Here is a 26,556-nt window from a genome sequence, read left to right on the forward strand (position 1 = left end):
CCTACAATACCTGCACGTCTTTGGAGTGTGGGAGGAAACCGAAGATCTGGGAGGTATGATATGATCTGTGGCATGGAGAAACATGCATCCTTGTCCCGGTTGATGACAATAGACAATAGGTGCAGGAGGAGGCCATTCGGCCCTTCGAGCCAGCGCCACCATTCAATGTGATCATGGCTGATCATTCTCAATCAGTACCCCGTTCCTGCCTTCTCCCCATACCCCCTGACTCCGCTATCCTTAAGAGCTCTATCTAGCTCTCTCTTGAACGGTCCATCAGTCTTGAATACACAGCTTGTTGATCTTCAACAATTGTCTGTAACTTGGAAATGGTCATCATTTCATCAGAAGAGGCCGTTTAAAACGCATTTAATCTTTACAAATGTATATATTATTGGGAGCAAATATATACGACGGTGTATATAATATTTAGTTTCGTTTTTGTACTTTAGTTTAGAGATACAGCGCGGAACCAGGCCCTTCGGCCCACCAAGTCCGCACCGACCAACGAACCCCGCACACTAACACCATCCATCCTACACATACACTAGGGACAATTTACATTTATACCAAGCCAATTCACCTGCCTTCACATCTCAGTCCTAAATGGCCAACCCCTTATTCTCAAACTGTGGCCCCTGGATCGGGACTCCCCCAACATCGGGAACATGTTTCCTGCATCTAGCGTGTCCAATCCCTTAATAATTTTATATGTTTCGTTTAGTTTAGAGATACAGCGTGGAAACAGGCCCTTCGGCCCAACAGGTCCGCACCGACCAGCGATCCCCGCACACATTAAGGGCTATTGAGGGCGTGCAGCGTAGGTTTACTAGGTTAATTCCCGGAATGGCGGGACTGTCATATGTTGAAAGACTGGAGTGACTAGGCTTGTATACACTGGAATTTAGAAGGATGAGAGGAGATCTTATCGAAACGTATAAGATTATTAAGGGGTTGGACACGTTAGAGGCAGGAAACATGTTCCTAATGTTGGGGGAGTCCAGAACAAGGGGCCACAGTTTAAGAATAAGGGGTAGGCCATTTAGAACTGAGATGGGGAAAAACTTTTTCAGTCGGAGAGTTGTGAATCTGCGGAATTCTCTGCCTCAGAAGGCAGTGGAGGCCAATTCTCTGAATGCATTCAAGAGAGAGCTAGATAGAGCTCTTAAGGATAGCGGAGTCAGGGAGTATGGGGAGAAGGCAGGAACGGGGTACTGATTGAGAATGATCAGCCATGATCACATTGAATGGCGGTGCTGGCTCGAAGGGCCGAATGGCCTCCTCCTGCACCTATTGTCTATTGTCTAATAACACTATCCTATATCCACTAGGGACAATTTTTACATTTACCAAGCCAATTAACCTGCAAATCTGTACGTCTTTGGGGTGTGGGAGGAAACCGAAGATCTCAGAGAAACCCCACGTGGTCACTGGGAGAATGTACAGACAGCGCCCGTAGTCGGGATCGAACTCGGGTCTCCGGCGCTGTAAGCACTGCAAGGCAGCAACCCTACCGCTGCGCCACCACACGGCCCTTTGCTTCCTTGCAGATATGATAGTGCCCTTTAAGAATTTTTTTCCGGTAGGCACATGGATATGCAGGGAATGGAGGGCTATGGATTGAGTGCAGGGAGAAGAGATTAGTTCATCCCAGCACAGATATTGTGGGCCGCAGGGCATGTTCCTGTGCTTTAGTTCACTTTGTTATTGTCACGTGCACTGAGGTACAGTGGAAAGCTGCTCTGTACTGTAATTTAAGTGATATAAGATTTTACAGCCACCTCATCCAGATTTTTCTTTTATAATTTCAGGTAAATATTATTCCCATCGTAGCCAAGGCAGACACCATTTCGAAAAGCGAGTTACATAAATTTAAGATCAAAATAATGAGTGAACTGGTGAGCAATGGTGTGCAGATCTATCAGTTTCCAACTGATGATGAGGCCATGGCGGAGATGAACTCTACGATGAACGTAAGTACAGCAGGTTCTCGTCCGAACACGTCGTCGTTTGGGTCCGTGTTTAATTTTCATTCAGTGGAGTTTATTGTCACGTGTACCGAAGTACAGTGAAAAGCTTTTGTTGCATGCTAACCAGTCAGCGGAAAGACGATACATGATTACAATCTAAGCCATTTACAGCGTACAGATACATAATAAGGGAATAACGTTTTTGTGCAAGGTGAAGCCAGCAAAGGCTGATCAAGGATAGTCCGAGGGTCACCAATGAGGTAGATGGTAGTTCAGCACTACTCTCTGGTTGTGGTACAATGGTTCAGTTGCCTGATAACAGCTGGGAAGAAACTCTCCCTGAATCTGGAGGCGTGCGTCTTCACACTTCTGTACCTTTTGCCTGAAAGATAACCTTTAGAGGAGCTTGTACTAGAACAGAGTGTCTCTTTACTTCTCTCAAATTGTCTCTCTGAGTTGACACTTGAAGGAGTTTTGAGTAAAATCATTTTCAATTAGAGTCATTCTCCAAAGTAGTTCTCTATTTATGTTGTCGCCCAACAGTGGATGATGTACAAAAGTTACCTGTTCGATAAGAAAATTAGGGTGGTGCAGCGGGTAGAGCTGCTGCCTCACGGCACCAGAGACCTGACTTCGAACCAAAACAAAAACCAAAAAGAAAGAAAATTAGATACATTTCCATTTTTTTTGTGTTTCTCTCTGATTGAAATAAAAGCAGAAAACAGAAAGTCACAGTTGGAATTTAGGTAGCACCAGGTCACCTGAACTCTTGAGTACACCACTGTCCTGATTCACATATCTGCTATTGAGGGCGTGCAGCGTAGGTTTTACTAGGTTAATTCCCGGAATGGCGGGACTGTCATATGTTGAAAGACTGGAGCGACTAGGTTTGTATACACTGGAATTTAGAAGGATGAGAGGAGATCTTATCGAAAGGTATAAGATTATTAAGGGGTTGGACACGTTAGAGGCAGGAAACATGTTCCCAATGTTGGGGGAGTCCAGAACCAGGGGCCACAGTTTAAGAATAAGGGGTAGGCCATTTAGAACTGAGATGAGGAAAAACTTTTTCAGTCAGAGAGTTGTGAATCTGTGGAATTCTCTGCCTCAGAAGGCAGTGGAGGCCAATTCTCTGAATGCATTCAAGAGAGAGCTAGATAGAGCTCTTAAGGATAGTGGAGTCAGGGGGTATGGGGAGAAGGCAGGAACGGGGTACTGATTGAGGATGATCAGCCATGATCACATTGAATGGCGGTGCTGGCTCGAAGGGCCGAATGGCCTCCTCCTGCACCTATTGTCTATAATCAGTTTGTACGTTCTCCCTGTGACCTCGTGGGCTTCCTCTGGGTGCTCCGGTTTCCTCCCACATCTCAAAGACGTGCGGGTTTGTAGGTTAATTGCCCCCTTTAGCGTGTAAGGAATGGATGAGAAAGTGGAATAACACGGAACTAGTGTGAACGGGTGTGATCAATGGTCAGCTCGGTGGGCTCGGTGGGCCGTCGGGTCTGTTTCCACACTGTGTCTCTAAAACTAGAAAATTAAAATAGTGATTGCAAATGAATGTTTAGAGATCCAGCGCGGAAACTGGCCCTTTGGCCCACCGGGTCCGCGCCGACCAGCGATCCCCGCACATTCATGCTATCCTACACACACCAGGGACAATTTACACTTGCGCCAAGGCAATTAACCTACAAACCTGCACGTCTTTGGAGTGTGGGAGGAAACCGAAGATCTCGGAGAAAACCCACGCAGGTCACGGGGAGAACGTACAAACTACGTACAGACGGCGCCTATAGTCGGGATCGAACCCGGGTCTCCGGCGCTGCAAGCGCTGTAAGGTGGCAACTCTACCGCTGCGCCACCGTGCCACACAAAACAATACGATGAAGCTGTTCGTGTAAATACAAATGTTGTGGACCCATAACCTTTGTCGGTCAGCAACACAAACACTGATTTTCAATCACAATTAAATCTTTGCACGCCCATCGATTGTGTCAGAATGTTTTCCTATGAACGTAATCTGCCACATCAGTTCCTTGAGGAAATTGGTGAAGATGAACTCAGTGTGTTTTGACATTTTGCAGCATTAGAGCTAGGGGCTGAAACATAGAAACATAGAAAATCGGTGCAAGAGTAGGCCATTCGGCCCTTCCAACCAGCACCGTCATTCAATATGATCACGGCTGATCACCCAAATTCAATAGACAATAGGTGCAGGAGGAGGCCATTCGGCCCTTTGAGCAGGCACCGCCATTCAATGTAATCATGGCTGATCATTCTCAATCAGTACCCCGTTCCTGCCTTCTCCCCATACCCCCTGACTCCGCTATCCTTAAGAGCTCTGTCTAGCTCTCTCTTGAATGCATTCAGAGAATTGGCCTCCACTGCCTTCTGAGGCAGAGAATTCCACAGATTCACAACTCTCTGACTGAAAAAGTTTTTCCTCATCTCAGTTCTAAATGGCCTACCCCTTATTCTTAAACTGTGGCCCCTTGTTCTGGACTCCCCCAACATTGGGAACATGTTTCCTGCCTCTAACGTGTCCAACCCCTTAATAATCTTATACTTTTCGATAAGATCTCGATAAGTACTAAATTCAGTACCTCGTTTCTGCTTTCTCCCCGTATCCCACGATCCCGTTAGTCCTAAGAGCGATATCAAACTCTCTCTTGAAAACCTCTTGTTGAACATATTGTGATGGGCAGGTGTGTATTTCCTTTCTTCTTTTAGGCACATCTCCCGTTTGCAGTTGTCGGCAGCATGGAAGAGGCAAAAGTAGGAAACAAGATGGTGAAAGCTCGTCAGTATCCCTGGGGCATCGTACAGGGTAGGTGGAGCATTTATTAAGCTAATGTCACCTATGCTTCCTCACCTATGTCGAGCGAGGGGGTGGCACGGCGGTAGAGTTGCTGCCTTACAGTGCCCACAGCGTCAGAGACCCGGGTTCGTTCCTGACCACGGGCGCTGTCTGTATGGAGTTTGTACGTTCTCCCCGTGACCGCGTGGGTTTTCACCAGGTGCTCCGTTTCCTCCCACATTCTAAAGACGTGCGGGTTTATATAAAAAATAACTGCAGATGCTGGTACAAATCGAAGGTATTTCTTCACAAAATGCTGGAGTAACCCTGCGGGTTTGTAGGTTATTTGGCTTCAGTAAAAAATTTAAACTGTCCCTCGTGTGTGTAGAGGATAGTGCTGGTGTACAGGGTGATAGCTGGTTGGCATGGACTCGGTGGGCCGAAGGGCCTGTATCCACATATTTTAAAAAACATTACACATGTATTAGATGTGAACTACATAGTCTAAGCTACATAGACTTGGGTGGGGGCGTGTGTGCGTGTGCGCGTGAGTGTGTGCGTGCGTGCGCGTGTGTGCGCGTGCGCGTGCGTGCGTGTGCGCGTGCGTGCGTGCGTGTGTGCGTGCGTGTGTGCGTGCGCGTGTGTGCCATGCCGGTACAAATCGAAGGTATTCATTTCACAAAATGCTGGAGTAACTCAGCAGGTCGGGCAGCATCTCAGGAGAGAAGGTATGGGTGACGTTTCGGGTCGAGACCCTTCTTCAGACTGATGTCAGGGGGGGCGGGACAAAGGAAGGCAAATACAAAAGAATTTGTATATGCATATATATGTGTGTATAAATGTGTGTGTCTTTATATACTGTATATATATATATAAATATATATATATTTATTCACAAAATGCTGGAGTAACTCAGCAGGTCAGGCAGCATCTCCCGAGATGCTGCCTGACCTGCTGAGTTACTCCAGCATTTTGTGAATAAATCGATTTGTACCAGCATCTGCAGTTATTTTCTTATAAATATATATATATATATGTGTGTGTGTGTATGTATATATACACTGAAGAAGGGTCTCGACCCGAAACGTCACCCATTCCTTCTCTCCTGAGATGCTGCCTGACCTGCTGAGTTACTCCAGCATTTTGTGAAATAAATACCTTCGATTTGTACCAGCATCTGCAGTTATTTTCTTACACTATACGCATATACAAATACACATACATACATGTACACACACACACACACACACACACACACACACACACACACACACACACACACACACCAGAGATGCTGCCTGTCCCGCTGAGTTACTCCAGCATTTTGTGTCTATCTTCGGTTTAAACTAGCATCTGCAGTTCTTTCCTGCACATGTATTTTCAATGAACATTGAATTCTCCAATTTTAGGTAACATTGCCCCCCCCCCCCCCATAGGAAGGGAGGGGAGCACGGAGAACAAAGAGCGACCCAACGTGGACAATAGGTGCAGGAGTAGGCCATTCAGCCCTTCGAGCCAGCACCGCCATTCAATGCGATCATTTTGTGTCTACCTTTGATTTAAACCAGCATCTGCCGTTCCTTCCTATACATTGAACTTGTTTATTATATTGTTTACAGAGTACCATGTTCACATATTCTGTTGTGGTGCTGCAAGTAAGAATTTCATTGTTCTGTCTGGGACATAGGACAATTAAAACCATTCCCTCTCCCCAGAGATGCTGCCTGTCCCGCTGAGTTACTCCAGCATTTAGTGTCTACTTGCTGACAGACAGTATTCTTGACCCTTGACCCAGGAGGTGTTCTGATGCGCTTTTGTCCTTTTGTCCAGTTGAGAATGAGAGCCATTGTGACTTTGTGAAGCTGCGTGAGATGCTGATTCGTGTGAACATGGAGGATCTGAGGGAGCAGACTCATGCCAGGCACTACGAGTTGTATCGGCGGTGCAAGCTCGAGGAGATGGGCTTCAAAGACACGGACCCTGACAGCAAACCATTCAGGTTGGATCAGCCGCCCGCATTGCTTTGGAGCTACAGAGCGGAAACAGCCCCTTCGGCCCATTGAGTCCACGCCAACCAGCGATCCCCACACAGAAACATAGAAAACAGGTGCAGGAGGAGGCCATTTGGCCCTTCGAGCCAGCATCGCCATTCATTGTGATCGTGGCTGATCATCCACAATCAGTAACCCTGTGCCTGTCTTCTCCCCATACCCCTTGATTCCGCTAGCCCCTAGAGCTCTGTCCAACTCTCCCTTAAATTCATCACACAGAGAGTGGTGAGTCTGTGGAATTCTCTGCCACAGAAGGTAGTTGAGGCCAGTTCATTGGCTATATTTAAGAGGGAGTTAGATGTGGCCCTTGTGGCTAAAGGGGTCAGGGGGTATGGAGAGAAGGCAGGTACAGGTTACTGAGCTAGATGATCAGCCATGATCATATTGAATGGCGGTGCAGGCTCGAAGGGCAGAATGGCCTACTCCTGCACCTATGTTTCTATGTTTCTATCCAGTGAATTGGACTCCACTGCCTTCTGTGGTGGAGAATTCCACAAATTCACATCTCTCTGTTGTTCAAAATTCACAACACACTAGCACTATCCTACACACTGGAGACCCGTGTTCGATCCTGACTACGGGTGCTGTCTGTACGGAGTTTGTACCTTCTCCCTATGACCGCATTAGGTGCTCTGGTTTCCACCCACACTCCAAAAGACATCCAGGTTTGTAGGTTAATTGGCTTCGGTAAAAATTGTAAATTGACCCTAGTGTGTGCAGTTAGTATTAGTGTACAAGGTGATCGCTGGTCGGCACGGACTCGATGGGCCGAATGTCCTGTTTCCGCACTGTATCTCTGAAGTCTAAAGTAAAGTTACTCTTTCTTTTCACTCTATCTTTTGTACTTAAGTTTGACTTGATTGTATTTATGTATAGTATTATTTGACTTAATTGGATAGCAAACAAAACAAAGCTTTCCACTGTACCTCAGTACATGCAACAATCATAAACCTAAACCTCATTAATTAGGCTCGTCCTCTGTCACGTTGGTTAGCTAACTGAAGGATACAAGAATTGTAGTTGCAGCCCAGATCATTGACTCCATCTACACCTCACGCTGCCTCGGCAAGGCCAGCAGCATCATCAAGGACGAGTCGCACCCCGGCCACTCCCTCTTCTCTCCTCTCCCATCAGGCAAGAGGTACAGAAGTGTGAAAACGCACACCTCCAGATTCAGGGACAGTTTCTTCTCAGCTGTTATCAGGCAACTGAACCATCCTACCACAACCAGAGAGCAGTGCTGAACTACTATCTACCTCATTGGAGACCCTCGGACTATCCTTGATCGGACTTTACTGGCTTTACCTTGCACTAAACGTTATTCCCTTATCATGTATCTGTACACTGTAAATGGTTTAGATTGTAATCACGTGTTGTCTTTCCGCTGCCTGGTTAGCGTGCGACAAAAGCTTTTCACTGTACCTTGGTACGCGTGACAATAAACTCAACTGTACTGAAGACTGATTGAGGGGTGGGTGGATAATGTGGAATATTGTGCTCTATATTCAGTCTGCAGGAAACCTACGAAGCCAAAAGGAACGAATTTATGAGTGAACTGCAGAAGAAAGAGGAGGAGATGAGGCAAATGTTTGTTGCCCGGGTTAAGGAAACCGAGATGGATCTCAAGGAGAAGGAAAAGGAGGTGAGGCTTTCTTCCCGGAAGTGGAAATTGGTGGTGATTTATTGGTAGCATTTATAGTAAGAGGATTGGAATACAAAAACAGAGATGTTTTTGAGATGGGCGGCACGGTAGCGCAGCGGTAGAGTTGCTGCTTTACAGCGAATGCAGCGCCGGAGACTCAGGTTCGATCCTGACTACGGGCGCCATCTGTACGGAGTTTGTACGTTCTCCCCGTGACCTGCGTGGGTTTTCTCCGAGATCTTCGGTTTCCTCCCACACTCCAAAGACGTACAGGTATGTAGGTTAATTGGCTGGGTAAATGTAAAAATTGTAGGACAGTGTTAATGTGCGGGGATCGCTGGGCGGCACGGACTTGGTGGGCCGAAAAGGCCTGTTTCCGGCTGTATATATATGATATGATATGATATGTTAATGCTGAGGCTCTATAAGGCGCTGGTTAGGCTGCATTTGGAGCACTGTGAGCAAATTTGGGCACCATATGTGAGTAAGGATGTGCTGGCTCTGGAGAGGGTCCAGAGGAGGTTTACAAGAATGATCCCAGGAATGAGTGGTGAGCCAATGTCGGCACTGGGCCTGTACTCGCTGGAGTTTAGAAGGTTGAGGGGGGACCTCATTGAAACGTACAGAATAGTGAAAGGCCTGGATAGAGTGGATGTGGAGAGGATGTTTCCACTAGTGGAGAGTCCAGGACCAGAGGTCACAGCCTCAGAATTAAAGGGCACTCTTTTAGAAAGGGGTGAGGAGGAACTTCTTTAGTCAGAGGATAGTTAATCTGTGGAACTCATTGCCACAGAGGGCTGTGGAGAGGGCAAGTCAGTGGATATTTTTAAAGCTGATTTAGACAAATTCTTGATTAGAACGGGTGCCAAGGGTTATGGGGAGAAGGCAGGAAAATGGGATTAGGAGGCAGAGATCAGCCACGATTGAATGGCGGAGTGGACTCGATGGGCCGAATGGCCTAATTCTACTCCCATAACATGAATGGACAGAAATTCAACAGAATATTGCCAGAAGTACATTAGCTACAGGGAGGGGTTGGGCCAACCTGGATTGTTTTCTCTGGAGTATCGGAGGCTGAGGGGAGACCTGATAGAAGTTTATAAAATGTCGAGGCATAGATGCGATAGACAGTCAGAACCTTATTTGCAGTGTTGAAAAGCCAAAGACTAGAGGGCATATTTTAAAGGTGAGACGGGCAAAGTTTAAAGCGGATGTACGTGGTCAGATTTTTCCACACAGAGGGTGGTGTGTGCCTGGAACACACTGCCAAGGGAAGGTTGGAAGCCAATACAATGCTTAAGAGGTATTTTGACAAACCGGTATCGAAAGGTATAGAAGTGTGACAATGCACACCTCCAGATTCAGGGACAGTTTCTTCCCAGCTGTTATCAGGCAACTGAATCATCCTACCACAACCAGAGAGCAGTGCTGAACGACTACCTCCTTGGTGACCCTCGGACTATCCTTGATCGGACTTTGCTGGCTTTACCTTGCACTAAACGTTATTCCCTTTATCACGTATCTATACACTTTAAAAGGATCAATTGTAATCATGTATTGTCTTTCTGCTGACTGGTTAGCACGTAACAAAAGCTTTTCACTGTACACGTGACAATAAACTGAACTATACCAACATGACCAGTTAGAGAATGGAGGTGTGTAGACTATGTGGAGGCAATTGTCCCGATTAAAATGGCATTATGGTTCACACAACCATTGTGGGCTGGCAGGCCTGACCCTGTGCTGTACTGCTCAATGTAGAAACTAGGAACTGCAGATTCGTTTTCAGTCTGAAGAAGGTCCCGACCCAAAACGTCACCTATCCATGTTCTCCAGAGATGCTGCCTGACCCGCTGAGTTACTCCAGCACTCTGTGAAACGTCACCTATCCATGTTCTCCACAGATGCTGCCTGACCCGCTGAGTTACTCCAGCACTCTGTGAAACGTCACCTATCCATGTTCTCCACAGATGCTGCCTGACCCGCTGAGTTACTGCAGCACTCTGTGAAACGTCACCTATCCATGTTCTCCAGAGATGCTGACTATCCTTGATCTGACTTTGCTGGCTTTACCTTGCACTAAACATCATTCCCTTATCTTGTATCTTCACACTGTAAATGGATCGATTGTAATCATGTATTGTCTTTCCGCTGACTGGATAGCACGCAACAAAAAGCTTTTCACTGTACCTCGGTACACGTGACAATAAATTAAACTGTAAACTGTATGAGGAGCTCGCTGGTCGGCGCGGACACGGTGGGCCGAAGGGCCTGTCTCCAGGCTGGTATCTCTAAACTAAACTAAACCAGAGTTTGAGTTTGCATCACTGCTCCTGGTGGGTGTGGGCTCGGTGGGCCGAAGGGCTTGTTTCCGCACTTTTTAATCTTGAAACTAAACTAAACTGAAGTATCTGGGGCTTTGATTTACAGCTTCACGATCAGTTTGATCAGCTGAAGAAAACGCACCAGGAGGAGAAGAAGAAGCTGGAGGAGAAGCGGAGGGATCTGGAGGAGGAGATGAACGCGTTTAACCGGCTGAGAATGGCCGCCCACACGCTGCAGGGACAATCCTTCCAGGCCTCCGGGCAGCAGCCCGTCAAGAAAGACAAGGACAGGAAAAAGTAAGCTGCTTTACCCAGCTCGCAAAGGCTGGTTGTAAATTATCTTTAGGTGGTGCAGCGGCAGAGTTTCTGCCTCACAGCTCCAGAGACCCGGGTTAGACTACGGGCGCCGTCTGTACGGAGTTTGTACGTTCTCCCCGTGACCTGCGTGGTTTTTCTCCGAGATCTTCGGTTTCCTCCCGCGCTCCTAAGACCTACAGGTTTGTAGGTTAATTGGCTTGGTATGAAATGTAAAGTTGTCCCGTGTGTGTGTGTGTGTTAGAGTGTGTGTGTGTGTGTGTGTGTGTGTGTTAGAGTGTGTGTGTGTGTGTGTGTGTGTCTGTGTGTTAGAGTGTGTGTGTGCGTGTGCTTGTGTGTCTGGTGTGTGTGACTGTTGGGTGTGAGTGTGTGTGACTGATGGGTGTGTGTGACTGGTGGGTGTGAGTGTGGGTGTGTGTGACTGGTGGGTGTGTGGACTCGGTGGGCCGAAGGGCTTGTTTCCGCGTTTCATCTTTAAGCCAAACCACACTGAAGTATCTGGGCTGTCGGGGGAGAAGGCAGGAGAATAGTGTTGAGAGGGAGAGATGGATCAGCCATGATTGAATGGCGGGGTAGACTTGATGGGCTGAATGGCCTAATTCGGCTCCTATCACTTATAAACTTGTGAAGTATCTCCTTACTGATGCAATACCAAGACTTCACTCTGGCTGTCCTACTCTGTAATGTGTACATCACAGGTTATGCAAGGTCTCTCCTGTTGGACATCTTTCTTCCAAAGCTGACTACACTAACAGCCCCAGCTTCTCGTTCTTCAACAGATCTACTTGTTCTTTCACTATCAGTCCACTTTCCAGGGCAATGATAGCTGGAGATTAACCGGTCAGCATTATTATCTAAACATTGACAGAAAAAGCTGGAGTAACTCAGCGGGTCAGGCAGCATCTCTGGAGAAAAGGAATGGGTGACGTTTGGGGTCGAGACCCTTCCTCAGACTGAGAGTCAGGAGAAAGGGAAATGAGAGATCTAGACGACTACATCTCTCTGTATCGCAGTCTATACCTCTTGTTTTCCTTTCTCCTGACTCTCAGTCTGAAGAAGGGTCTCGACCCGAAACGTCACCCGTTCCTTCTCTCCAGAGATGCTGCCTGATCCGCTGATCCAGCTTTTTGTGTCTATCTATATGTTACTAAAACTCTCATCTTGTCTTTGTTTGTTTGGTGTTTGTTTGTGCGTACCCGAAATACAGCCAAAACGGTACACGATAGTGCAACAATTTTAGGCCCACCCTACCTACCATTCGCCTGCGGTCTCGATTGATCAAGTTTTCTTACATTTTAAAAGCAATTAACTTAATGACTCAGCGGGCAGTTTCTCTGCCTTTGGTACTTTGCTGGGGATTGTACCTACTGTATATATGGCAATAATCTTACTGATAGACAATAGACAATAGGTGCAGGAGGAGGCCATTCTGCCCTTCGAGCCAGCACCGCCATTCAATGTGATCAAGGCTGATCATTCTCAATCAGTACCCTGTTCCTGCCTTCTCCCCATACCCCCTGACTCCGCTATCCTTAAGAGCTCTATCTAGCTCTCTCTTTAATGCATTCAGAGACTTGGCCTCCACTGCCTTCTGAGGCAGAGAATTCCACAGATTTACAGCTCTCTGACTGAAAAAGTTTTTCCTCATCTCAGTATGAATCAGAGACCTCCTGATTTACTGGTTCTTTGTGACCCCTTGTAGCTCCCCGAAGCCCCTAAGACTAAAAGACATACGAGCAAAATTAGGCCATTCGGCCCCTCGAGTCTGCTCCACCATTCGATCGCTCATGGCTGATCTCAACCCCATTCTCCTGCATTCTCCCCACACCAGTTTTAGTTTATTGTCTCGTGTACCGAGCGAGGTACAGTGAAAAGCTTTTGTTGCGTGCTAACCTTTGATGTCCTTCCTAATCAAGAACCTGTCAATCTCTGCGTTTACTCTATTTACTTTTAATTAGAGTAATCTCTAATTACCTTTCTAAGCCAGCCTGCTCATTTGACAGGGGGTGCTGTTAGCAGATGACTCTACTTTATCTGAAAGCCTGTTTTAATCCTCATGTTGCAGAGTCTGGAGCTCTCCATCTGCTTTACGTTCAAAGATTTCCGAATGTTTCTCTTTGTAAAGTTTACTACAAAACATCTTTGGGTTAGGGTTTAATACTGCCTCGTGTACAGTGGAAAGCATTATTTTACATTTTCTCCAATCAGATCAGATAAAACTCTACGTAAATGTAATGAAATCAAACTCAAGTACAATACTCAAGTTGGAGCAGAGATGAAGATACAGAGTGCAGAATATAGTTCTCAGCATTGTAGCGCACCAGTTCCAGAGACAAAGTCCAATGTCCGCGATGGGTTAGAAGTGAATCGGACAGTGCCCTAGCTTATGGAAGGACCATTCAGAAGCTGTTCTTGAGTCTGGTGGTAGACAGAAAATGCTGGAGTAACTCAGGCAGCATCTCTGGAGAGAAGGAATGGGTGACGTTTCGGATCAAGAACCTTCGTCAGACTTCTTCAGGGTCTGAAGAAGGGTCTCGACCCAAAACGACACCCATTCCTTCTCTCCAGAGATGCTGCCTGTCCCCGCTGAGTTACTCCAGCACTTTGGGTCTATCTTCGGTTTCCAACCAGCATCTGCAGTTCCTTCCTACACATTGAGTCTGGTGGTGCTCGTTTTGTTAAAGTCCATATTAAGCCGTGTATTGTTTTGTTTCTGTATTTTGCACCCGTGTTAATTTATTTCTTTTTCAGCCCCTTTTCTTTCTGCCCCCCGGCCCCTCTCCCAGTGCACAGATATCGAACATGACGAATGCCACCGTTTGTGTCACAAAACGCGATGACTTATGATTTTGCTTCATTCTTCGATTTCTCTCATTTTTATTTTCTGTTTTTGTTTTTTCTTTTTCAGTTAAAACGTCATTGCACATGTTAAACCTCTGGGATTATTTCTCGTGACCTTAATAACGTAATTGTTACCACATTTAAAAAAAAAAAGTCTCTTGCCTCCTAACCTAACCATCTCTACTCTGCCACAACACGGACCAGGAATAGTCCAAGTCAAGACTTGATCAGAAGAAGTCAACATTATACCTGTACAATGCACCATACGAACAGACATCATGTGAATCCTTACCTGTGAACTTTGATAAGTTGAAAACGACGTAGATTTCTCAATTTTCTGCAAAGGGCCGTTTTTTAAATAGTCATAACATGTATATATATATATTTTTTTTTTTTCTTTTGTATAATTTCTGCAGTAGTTTAAAAATATCAGTATACAAAATGTTACTTGACAAAATATGACAGGAACTATTACTAGTTTCTCAGCTTAAGATATCAATGCCACACTTTCGAATAGATGCAAGGTGTCGACCACGTTAAGCTTTATTCCTAATCTATTCATAGATTTATTTTTTTACAAATGAAGGACGTTCCTAAATCTTGAAGTCTGCTCTAGGGGGAAAGCTAAAATGTGCAATTTTGTGCCAATTTGTTCCCTACTTCTCAGTTGAGCAGTAACATCATAGCTTTGCACTCAGAAGTGGGATCTCAGACGAGAACATTTAAGGTGTAGGAAGGAACTGCAGATGCTGGTTTACACCAAAGATCGACACAAAATGCTGGAGTAACTCAGCGGGACGGGCAGCATCTCTGGATAGAAGGAATGGTTGACGTTTCGGGTCGAGACCCTTCTTCGGACTGAGGGTCAGGGGAGAGGGAGACACAGAGGTGAGGAATTGTAAGGTGTGAAAATGAGACCTGCAATGTCACCTATTGTCAACGTCACGTTGAGTTACTCCAGCATTTTGCGTCCGTCTTAGAACATTTAAGGTCTTGATGTGCAGTTGGAAAGAAATCGAGCTGCTAGTGTTGGATCTTATGCAAGTTGAAGCAAGTAAATGCACCATCAACTGAAATGATGTGTTTCGACGCTGAGATTTGCCCATATTTGGCTGAGGCAAAGTAATATTGTTGAATGACACAGTGCTGGAGTAACTCAGCAGGTCAAGCAGCATCTCTGGAAAACATGGATAGATGACGTAGGATAGACTCAAAAAGCTGGAGTAACTCAGCGGGTCAGACGGCATCTCTGGAGAAAAGGAATAGGTGACTTTTCGGGTCCAGACACTTCATCAGTCTCGTTATTCCTTTTCTCCAGAGGTGCTGTCTGACCCGCTAAGTTACTCCAGCTTTTTGTGTCTTACTATCTTCAGTTTAAACCAGCATCTGCAGTTCCTTTCTACACATCGATAGATGACGTTTGGAGTTGTGCCCTTCTTCAGACTGAACCAGCGTCTGCAGTTCCTTGCTTGTACATTCCGACCTCCAGAGACGCTGCCTGACCCGCTGAGTTACTCCAGCACTTTGTGCCCTTTTCTGTAAACCAGCGTCTGCAGTTCCTTGCCTCTACAAGGGCGGCATTGTTATTCATTCCACAGGGAGCCCCCCTAGAGTTTAGTGCCTTTCACGTGTCACCTTGGGGCAGGTATACAAGCCTCACGTTAGACATCGCAGTCGCTTAAGGAAGTTCCTATATTTTGCACATTGCTACGAAGGAAGGATTAAATGGTGAGATCAGTGTGGCGAGGAATAGTTTGTATATTTAACTACTAAATAGTTTTGCTTGCAGGGTTTTTGGACATATTTACACCAGGTCAACAAAGGAATAACCCAATGACTGATACAGGTGGTGGATGAAAGTCATCTTCCACAGTTGATAGTTCTCCCTGATATTTTATGGATCGGTATTATTTGCAGGCAGGTAAGAGGTGGTATAGTGTAAATTAGTTTATTGTCACGTCTACCGAGGTACTGTGATAAGCTTTTGTTGCGTGCTAACCAGTCAGCGGAAAGACTGTACACGATTACAATCGAGTCATCCACCGTGTACAGATACAGGGTGAAGGGAATAATGTTTAGTGCAAGATGAAGTAGTCCAAGGGCCGATTAAAGATAGCCCAGGGGTCTCCAATGTGGTAGATAGTAACTGGGGACCGCTCTCCAGTTGTGATGGGATAGGTTCAGCACAGACCTTTGGGGCCGAAGGGCCTGTTCTTGTGCTGTTCCATATACTATCATTGGCTTTCGGGTAACACTTTTGCCTCGAGTCAGAAGGTTCTGTCTCACTCACATTCCTGAGGATCACACAAAATACATCTCGACTGTGAGAGAGCTTCACACTGAATAGCCATAGAGTCCTACAGCGTGGAAACAGGCCCTTCGGCCCAACTTCCCCACTCCGACCAACACGCCCCATCTACACCAGTCCCACCTGCCTGCATTTGGCCCATATCCCTGTAAACCTGTCCTATCCACCTACCTGTTTTGAGATATTTGTTAAATTTTGCAAGAGTGCCTGCCTCAACGACCTCTTTGGATAAGACAACTCTCGACAGTCTGAAGATGGCCAGCATGGTGGCGCAGCGGTAGAGTTGCTGCCTCACAGCGCCAGAGACCCCGGTTCGATTCTGACTTCGGGTGCTGTCCGTGTGTGGAGTTTGTGACCATGTGGGCTTTCTCCGGGTGCTCCGGTTTCCTCCCACATCCCAAAGACGGCCAGGTTTGCAGGTTAATTGGCTGTCTGTAAATTGCCCCTGAGAAAGTGGGATAATGTGGAACTTATATGTGAAAAGGTTATGTGGGCGGCACGGTGGCGCAGCGGTAGAGTTGCTGCCTTACAGCGAATGCAGCGCCGGAGACTCAGGTTCGATCCTGACTACGGGCGCCGTCTGTACGGAGTTTGTACGTTCTCCCCGTGACCTGCGTGGGTTTTCTCCGAGATCTTCGGTTTCCTCCCACACTCCAAAGACGTGCAGGTATGTAGGTTAATTGACTGGGTAATATGTAAAGATTGTCCCTAGTGTGTGTAGGATAGTGTTAATGTGCGGGGATCGCTGGGCGGAGCGGACTTGGTGGGCCGAAGGGCCTGTTCCCATGTTGTGTCTCTGAACTAAACTTAAAAAAAGCCAGAAAGCCCTGTCTCCTGGCCAGAATTTCTCTGTCCATAAACATTCCCCGCAGCAGATTATCGGGCTGTCTGCACATTTTCCCTTGAGAACCTTCAGCGTCCAAATTGCCCACCATGTTGTCTGGGTTATAGTCCAGGTCCACCACCGATTTCCCAGCACCCTTGGTTCCAGAGCCTTGCCACATTACCCGTATTGCCGGACCAACAGAGGGCAAGGCCGCGGGGTTGGGGACAAGAGACCACCACCCCCCCCTCGGAAATCGGCTGTGGGATCGGATCTGCCGGCTCCAGTCGGGCCGGAGTTCCAGAGGCCCGGCCGCAGTGGGACAAATTCCACCCACCGACAGGCTGTGGATGTCCTGATGAGGTCGAGATCGGCCGCCTCACCCGGCCTGGGCCCCACGTTTTCTGGGGGGACTTCCGGGGTGGGGGGGGGGTTGGATTTCAAGTGAGCTCTCGTAATTTTGTCCAGGTTAAAGGAGGCGGCAGACCACCAGTTACCGGGTATTTATTCACAAAATGCTGGAGAAAATCAGTGGGTCAGGCAGCATCTCGGGAGAGAAGGAATGGGTGAGGTTTCGGGTCGAGACCCTTCTTCAGACTGATGTCAGGGGGGCAGGACAAAGGAAGGATATAGGTGGAGACAGGAAGATAGAGGGAGATCTGGGAAGGGGAGGGGAAGAGAGGGACAGAGGAACTATCTAAAGTTGGAGAAGTCGATGTTCATACCGCTGGGCTGCAAACTGCCCAGGCGAAATATGAGGTGCTGTTCCTCCAATTTCCGGTGGGCCTCACTATGGCACTGGAGGAGGCCCATGACAGAAAGGTCAGACTGGGAGTGGGAGGGGGAGTTGAAGTGCTCGGCCACCGGGAGATCAGATTGGTTAATGCGGACCGAGCGCAGGTGTTGAGCGAAGCGATCGCCGAGCCTGCGTTTGGTTTCGCCGATGTAAACAAGTTGACATCTGGAGCAGCGGATGCAATAGATGAGGTTGGAGGAGGTGCAGGTGAACCTCTGTCTCACCTGGAAAGACTGTTTGGGTCCTTGGATGGAGTTGAGGGGGGAGGTAAAGGGACAGGTGTTGCATCTCGTGCGGTTGCAGGGGAAAGTGCCCGGGGATGGGGTGGTTTGGGTAGGAAGGGACGAGTGGACCAGGGATTTACGGAGGGAACGGTCTCTGCGGAACGCAGAAAGGGGAGGTGATGGGAAGATGTGGCCAGTGGTTGGTACACTACCAGTTACCGGGTAATCGGTGGTGGATCTGGAGAGAATTACGTTTCTGATTTCTTTACCTGTCACGTTCTGTGAGGCTTCCTGTGTCCCAACAGGTGTGTAAGTGGAGGTTTTTTTTAATCTCTCTTTTTATATTTTTAACTAATTGAACTGATAGGATATAATTCTAACTCGTGTCATGACAGTGTGTTTTCTGTCCTGTAAAAATTAAGGAAGAATATAAAAGGATATGTTTATAAGCAGCATAAGAAAATAAAATGATTTCAGGAATGGGATGTTTTACATCAATGCAGAATAATAATCTTGAGGAATACTGTAGCACACTCAAATAAGCCGCATATTTGCGTGAAGGAAATATGGTTTTATATTTGCTCTTCACTTCGTAATTTATATTTTTGATCGGAAGAGTGCAAGTTCATCAGTTATAGGAACAGAATTAGGCCATTCGGCCCATCGAGTCTGCACTGCCATTCAACCATGGCTGATCTATCTCTCCTCTCAACCCCATTCTCTCCCCGTAACCCCTGGCACCCGTACTGATCAAGAACCTGTCAATCTCTGACTTTAAAAAATACCCATTGACTTGGCCTCCACAGCCGTCTGTGGCAATGAATCCCGCAGATTCACCACCCTCTGACTAAAGTGGTGCCCCCTCCAGTGGGCGGCACGGTGGCGCAGTGGTAGAATTGCCGCCTTACAGCGTCAGAGACCCGGGTTCAATCCCGACTACGGGTGCTGTCTGGGCGGAGTTTATACGATCTCCCCGTGACCTGCGTGGGTTTTCTCCGAGATCTTCGGTTTCCTCCCACACTCCAAAGACGTACAGGTTTGTAGGTAAATTGGCTTGGTAAATGTAAAAATTGTCCCTAGTGTGGAGGATAGTGTTAATGTGCGCGGATTGCTGGTCGGCGATTAGACGATTTCCCCATGATCAACAATGGTGGTACGGTGGCGCAGCGGTAGAGTTGCTGCCTTACAGCGCCAGAGACCCAGGTTCAATCCTGACTGCAGGTGCTGTCCGTATGGATTTTGTACGTTCTCCCTGTGACCTGCTTCGGTTTCCTCTGGAACAGTTTCCTCCCACACTCCAAATACGTACAGGTTTGTAGGGGTTAATTTGGCTTTGGTAAAGATTGTAAATTGTCCCGAGTGTATAGGATAGTGCTAGTGTACGGGGATCGCTGGTCAGCGCGGACCCGGTGGGCCGAATGGCGTGTTTCTGTGCTGTATCTCTCAACTGAACTAAACTGCTGCCTTGCAGCGCCAGAGACCCGGGTTCAATCCTGACCACGGGTGCTGGCCTGTGCGGAGTTTGTTCGTTCCCTCCGCGACCGCGTGGGTTTCCTCTGGGTTTACTCGAAATCCCCCAAAACTGAACAAAGCATTCTGTCTTGCTTTTAAGGAACATCGCTTATAGGAAGCTCCTCTTCGAATATTCCTCTTGTGTAGAGTTCTCAGTAGAGGAGGTGTAAGCGGGGGGAAAAAATCAGAGCAGATTCTGAGAGAGGTTGGGGCAGTGGGAGAGAGGGTGACAATAGACAGTCATCTGGCTTTTAATGCCTTAAATATGTCAGCAACTGACAGCACTGTTCTGATTTTATTTCGACCTAAACCAAATCTTTTACATCTTTTTTTTGCTTTTTAAACTTTGCTGAGGGGAAATTCATTCCCCAAGTATCTCCTCTGGTGTAGAGAGTATTGGAGTCTAAATAATCGGCGGACAATAGGCTACGAGGAAAACAGGACAATGTAGCTTTATCGGTAAGTTGTAGAATGAAAGTGCACATTATGTCTTTGGAGGCAAAGAATTATTTTTTTTAAATCGGTAGCATGGGTTTTATTTGAAGGTATAATTTCTTATCATTGAACCAAACTACTTTCTAACAGTTGTGGAGCGACTATTTTTAATGTTATTTCTTAACAGTGCTTGCTTAAAATCCATAGATATTTATAAAATATTTTTATGTAGACTATAGACATTAAATTGTTCTAAACATCTTACATATAAATGCTAATATTGTTACTTGAATGTCATTCCACTTCACTGTACTTTTTCTATCATTTTATCTTTTGTGCTGTTGGGAATTTTTATTTTTTTTCATTATTTCTGCCTCTGTAAACTCTGGTTTGCTGTTTTTTTTTGTGCTTTGTGGAACATTTGTACACTTGAACAACGCTTTTTTTTTTATTGTTCAAGTCTTTTCTGACACTGTTGTTCACCATTGGTTGCTGTTTTAATTGTATTGAAGCTGTTCAGTTTTAATTTTAAACCAATCCATTGTGTCCATCTTTAATTTGATGAGTTAATTTGATGAGCCAGTGCCTAAAATCAAAAATGGCTTCTTGTGCGCCAGTACAAATTGTTTCAAATGTGCTGGGGGTTTTTTTAATGAATTTTTCATTATTTGTTTCATCTTGACTTTATCATTAAATGTTAATAAATCATTTGATTTTTGAGATTTAGTTTGCTTGTATCCATACATATATATGTTGGATGTCTACACTTGAGGATATAAATTGAAGAGGAGAACATCTTTGAGGTATGAGTATACACGCCCCCCTTAAGGGCCTGTTAAAGATTTTAAGGCGACTGCCGGTGTCTAGGCTATTGCCGAATGTTCGCCGGGGTGTCGTGGGCATGATCGTGAGGAGTCTTCAATGAATCGTAGCGGATCTCGGCGCATCGGGGAAAAATTTACCTGATAGAAATTTCTCGGCGACAGCTGGCTTGTCGCCAGTTATCGTTGCTTATTGCGGGCGCTGTCTGTCGCATGCTGTCCCCAGGTTTGCTAGGTTGTCGCAGATGCATTTAGAAGCACGTGATATTAAATTAAGAAAAGGCATTTGAAGATACCAGTAGATAGTTTTGTTTAACCAATTTATTTACCGTCAGGACATTTGACAGGTAATAATAATAATAATAATGCATTACATTTATATAGCGCTTTTCAAACACTCAAAGACGCTTTACAGGGATTACTAGAACATAGAGAAGAAAATAAATAGATAAATAAGTAAACGAACAGAAAAAGGAGATAGAAGGTGAGGTGACGGTCAGTGGTTGAAGGCAGTGCTGAACAGGTGAGACTTCAGTGATGTTTTGAATGTGGTGAGTGAGGAGGAGTCTCTGACGGTTTGCGGTAGTGAGTTCCAGAGGGTGGGAGCAGCGATGGAGAAAGCCCTGTCCCCCCAGGATCTGAGTTTGGTCCGGATGGGGGACGACAGGAGGTTGGCAGCAGCAGCAGAGCGGAGGGTGCGGGTAGATTGGAGGCAACAGTTTGACGGTCAGGTGAGCGTGGGAATTTTGCGATGTTTCCGAAGACCGTGTAATCTCTTAGCCAGGTGCTGGTTTCACGAAAAAAGTATCTTGTATCGACCTGACTCGACATTGTCGTAGGGTAAAAGAAAATTTCGGCGGTCTGCTACGACTTTGACAGTCGCCTTAAAAATCGCCTAAGTGGGACTGGCCCTTTAGTCACCAGTTACTTTGGAGAGAGAGAATCATTCATGCACTGAGTAAAAGATGAATCATTCTTATGGCATTTGGACAAATTGTACGTCTCTGTCTAATTGCCAAGGCAGACACAAAGTGCTAGAGTAACTCAGCGGGACAGGCAGCATCTCTGGAGACATCTCTTCAAACTGAAGAAGGGTGTGCAAGAACTGGAGAGAGTGGATGTGGAGAGGATATTTCCACTGGTGTCTAGGACCAGAGGTCATAGTGTCAGAATTAAAGGAACGTTCCATTAAGAAGGAGATGAAGAGGAATTTCTTTAGTCAGAGGGCGGTGAATTTGTGGCCTTCATTGCCACAGAAGGCTGTGGAGGCCAAGTCAGTGGATATTTTTAAGGTGGAGATTGATAGATTCTTGATTAGTACGGGTGTCGGGTTATGCGGGTAGATGGCAGGAGAATGGGGTTGAGAGGGATAGGTTAGCCATGATTGAATCGCAGAGTAGACTTGATGGGCCGAACAGCCTAATAATACTCCAACAACTAAATGACCTTATGAAGGGTCTCAAGCCCAAACCTCACTCATTCCTTCTCTCCAGAGATGCTGCCTGTCCCGCTAAGTTACCAGCATTTTGTGTCTACCTTCGATTTAAACCAGCATCTGCAGTTCTTTCCTACAGTTCTTTCTGTCTAATTCCCTCTTGTTTAGCTTGATATATGGGTTTCCGGTCTACAAACCTTCCTGTTGCCACCATTTTTCATCGTTTTTGGTCCATAATTTGTCACCACAAAATGCTATGGTAATATTTTCCACCTAGCTTTGTTCATATTAAATATTGTCATAAATTTATGAGAGGTGTAGACAGGGTAGACAGATCCTTTTTCTCAGGGAGAAATATCAAAGACTAGAGGGCAGAACTTTCAGTTAAGAGTGGCAAAGTTTAAAGGATACTGTACGTGCGAGAGAAGTTTTGTTTTACTCAACTAATTTAGTTTATTGTGTAGGAACCGCAGATGCTGGTTTACACCGAAGATAGACACAAAATGCTGGAGTAACTCAGCGGGACAGGCAGCATCTCTGGAGGGAATGGGTGACGTTTCGAGTAAAGTTCCATCTTCAGTTTATTGTCACGTGTACCGAGGTACAGTGAAAAGCTTTCTCGTTGCGTGCTATCGAGTCAGTGGAACGACAATGCATGATTACAATCAAGCCGTCCACAGTGTTTACGGATGCAGGATAAAGGGAGTAATGTTTAGTGCAAGATAAAGTCTGATTAAAGATAGCCCGAGTGTCTCCAATGAGGTAGATGGCAGCTCAGGACTGCTCGTTAGTTGGTGATGGAATGGCTCAGTTGCCTGATGACAGCTGGGAAGAAACCGTCCCTGAATCTGAATTTACAGAGGGTGCATTCAAGGGAGAGCTAGATAGAGCTCTTAAGGATAGCGGAGTCAGGGGGTATGGGGAGAAGGCAGGAACGGGGTACTGATTGAGAATGATCAGCCATGATCACATTGAATGGCGGTGCTGGCTCGAAGGGCCGAATGGCCTCCTCCTGCACCTATTGTCTATTGATAGTTCAACTGCCTCAATGGGAAAGCATGTTACAGCAAACATAGAGACGAGCAGAAAATTCTCTTTTATCAGATCTTTATTTCAAATAATCTGACATCAAATTAGATAAGAGAGCTCCATCAGGGACATTGAGGAGCTTCCATTATCTTGCTCAGTATCAACGGCTCAGTGTTAGCTTAGAAAATATGATGAAGATCAAGACATTATATCTACTAAAAATGGAGATTACTGGCATCTTGTGTCCTTAACAGTAAAAGTAGTACAGAAATTGTACAAAATATTTGTTCTGCTTAAATAGTTTCAATATCACAGTATTCAAAAAGAATACTAAAGCTTTTTTTTAAAAATATATATAGAGAGTTTTTGGTCCCATCACAGAGGAATAGTATACGTTTCTTGGTTAAATGTATTGCAATCACACGCCAGATCATTTCTGGTTTTTTTTTCTTTAGCTTCATTTATCTCTCTCCGTTTATCTTCAGCTGTGAGGTTTCATCTGGATAATCCTACGAAGAGCAGAATCAAGGCATGTTCTTGGTCATTTTAACGATTAACTTGAAACATTTCGGTAGCTGCCTTTAAAACACGCGTGTGATTTATCTTGCTGGAGGGTGTGAGCTTTCGGGAGAGGCTGAGCAGGCTGGGACTCTATTCCTTGGAGTGCAAGAGGATGAGGGGTGATGATCTTATAGTGGTGTATAAAATCATGAGAGGAATAGATCAGGTAGATGCACCAGAGTCTCTTGCCCAAAGTAGGTGAATCGAGGACATAGGTTAAGGTGTGGAGGGGAAATGATTTAATAGGAATCTGAGGGGTAACATTTCACACAGAGGGTGGTGGGTGTATGGAACAAGCTGCCTGAGGAGGTAGTTGAGGCTGGGACTATCCCAACGTTTAAGATACAGTTAGACAGGTACATGGATAGGACAGGTTTGGAGGGATATGGGCCAAGCGCAGGCAGGTGGGACTATTGTAGCTGGGACATGTTGGCCAGTGTGGGGAAGTTGGGCCGAAGGGCCTGTTTCCACACTGTATCGCTCTGTGACTCTATGACATGCTCCCTACCCAGTCTAGAGAGTGACTAAACAATTCAGAGTGAGGAGAACAAAACAGCTGTTCAATTTGTTTCACCCCCTTGACACTAGTTTACACCATGGATAAACAGCAACTCCATTTGGAAAATTCTGTTAATAGCAAACACGTCAAATTTCACAATGCCGACAGATTTAACACTCTTAAACTAAAACTTTGCAGAAGCAACAAGCATTTTCCATGAGCTTGTAATTAGATTTGAATAGAAAATACTAGTTGAACAGAACAAATGACGACCTTTCAAATTGTTCACCAAAGAAACACACAAGATGATCAACTATGAAGCACTTTAGGAAAGAGAACTTCCAATCTTGAAGAAAAAAGAATGCCTGGGGGTTGGTGAGTCTGAAGAAGGGTCCCAACCTGAAGCAAATACATCAGAGGGGGAATCCCACCTCACCTGTATCCACCTATTACCTGTCAAGCTTATCGTGCCTCTCCACTCTTCCAACTTTCAACCTACAATCTGTCTGAAGAAGGCTTGAAACTTGAAATGTTACCTGCCCATGTTCACCAGAGATGCTGTCTGATCCGCTGAGTTACTCCAGCACTTTTGTGTCTTTTTTCAGGAAACTGAACCCCAGGTTCCTTCTGCAATACAGGCCTTGGAGCTCAGGACAAACCGAGGCAAGCGAGCTTCGTGTACACCTTGCTTTGGAACCGATACGATTCTGTACCCCTGCCATTCATTAACATCATTCCTAGCCTAATAAGACACGAAGTGCTGGAGTAACTCAGCGGGTCAGGCAGCATCTCTGGAGAAAAAAGATGGGCGATGTTTCGGGACAGGATCCAAAATGAGACCCATCCTTTCTCTCCAGAGATGCTGCCTGACCCATTGACCTACTCCAGCACCTCGTGTCTATCTTTGGTGTAAACCAGTTCTTTGTTTCTAGGACCTGATCCTAGCTCCCCGTTCTTTGGCACTTGTCATAAGAGGATGTTGAAAACTATACCAGTAAGTGACGGAAAATGTGTGTAAATGCAAGATTTTTTTAATATTGAAGTCTTACTAACCAGTTTGGCTATTCAAGGGACATTTCTACAAATTGCCATTACTGGCAATAATTGTAAGGAGATTTTATTTGTAGCTAAAAGTAGTGCTTTTTTTATTTTGTAGAGTCGCCGTCTCTCAGCGCCAGAGGCCCAATTTTGAGCCTGACCTCGGGTGCTGTCTGCACGGAGTTTGTACGTTCTCCCCGTGACCACGTGGGTTTTCTCCGGGTGCTCTGGTTTCCTCCCACACTACAAAGACGTGCAGGTTTGTAGGTTAATTGGCTTCTGTAAATTATCCCTAGGGTGTAGGATAGAACTAGTCTGCAGGTGATCGATGGTCAGTGCGGACTCGATGGGCTGAAGGGCCTGTATCAATGCTGTATCTCCAAACTAAACTAAACAAATAGGTGCCGGTTTGCATATCAATTGAACAGTAAGCTATGCTTACGCACATTTTTTTCCATCAATAAACATTGGGGACACTTTAATTTTGTAATGTAATAACTCAAGCTCTTAAGACTAACATTTTGTTTTAGATTTCGATTTTTTAGATTTAGAGATACAGCGCGGAAACAGGCCCTTCGGCCCACCGAGTCCGCGCTGCCCAGCGATCCCCGCACACTAACACTATCCTACACACACTAGGGACAATTTTTACATTTACCCAGTCAATTAACCTACATACCTGCACGTCTTTGGAGTGTGGGAGGAAACCGAAGATCTCGGAGAAAACCCACGCAGGTCACGGGGAGAACGTGCAAACTCCGTACAGACGGCGCCCGAAGTCAGGATCGAACCCGGGTCTCCGGCGCTGCATTCGCTGTGAGGCGGCAACTCTACCGCTGCGCCACCGTGCCGCCCGTGGTTAAAATGTTCTAATTCATTCATTTACATTATCCACTAGCCAAGCACAATTAATAAGCATATGTAGAAACAGGGATCTGCTGACGCCGGCTAACAACCCTGCCCAAGTCTGTAAGAAATGGCAGAGCAATGTGTAGGAAGGAACTGTAGATGCTGGTTTAAACCGAAGACAGACACATAAAAAGCTGAAGTAACTCAGCAGGTCAGGCAGCATCTCCGGGTTGGGACCCTTCTTCAGACTGAAAACTAATCTGCAGCTCCTTGTTTCTACATAGAA

At 46.0% G+C, this 26,556-nt stretch overlaps 1 protein-coding gene across 3 annotated transcripts in view; it reads left to right on the forward strand.

Moving 5' to 3' along the window:
• LOC144600009 (septin-8-B-like) overlaps positions 1-26,556 on the forward strand; it is a 47,003-nt gene that overhangs the window by 12,052 nt on the left and 8,395 nt on the right. For 2 of the 3 annotated variants that reach the window (XM_078411323.1, XM_078411324.1), the window contains exons 4-8: positions 1,812-1,973; positions 4,701-4,797; positions 6,598-6,766; positions 8,328-8,460; positions 10,891-11,081. In XM_078411323.1, coding sequence (XP_078267449.1) covers positions 1,812-1,973; positions 4,701-4,797; positions 6,598-6,766; positions 8,328-8,460; positions 10,891-11,081 — 752 coding nt within the window. Of the gene's footprint in view, positions 1-1,811; positions 1,974-4,700; positions 4,798-6,597; positions 6,767-8,327; positions 8,461-10,890; positions 11,082-14,007; positions 17,738-26,556 lie in introns of those variants that run through there. The other variant, XM_078411325.1, reaches the window with a different exon arrangement.

The sequence above is a fragment of the Rhinoraja longicauda genome, chromosome 14 (assembly GCF_053455715.1).
Source record: "Rhinoraja longicauda isolate Sanriku21f chromosome 14, sRhiLon1.1, whole genome shotgun sequence".
NCBI classification, from domain to species: Eukaryota; Metazoa; Chordata; class Chondrichthyes; order Rajiformes; family Arhynchobatidae; genus Rhinoraja; species Rhinoraja longicauda.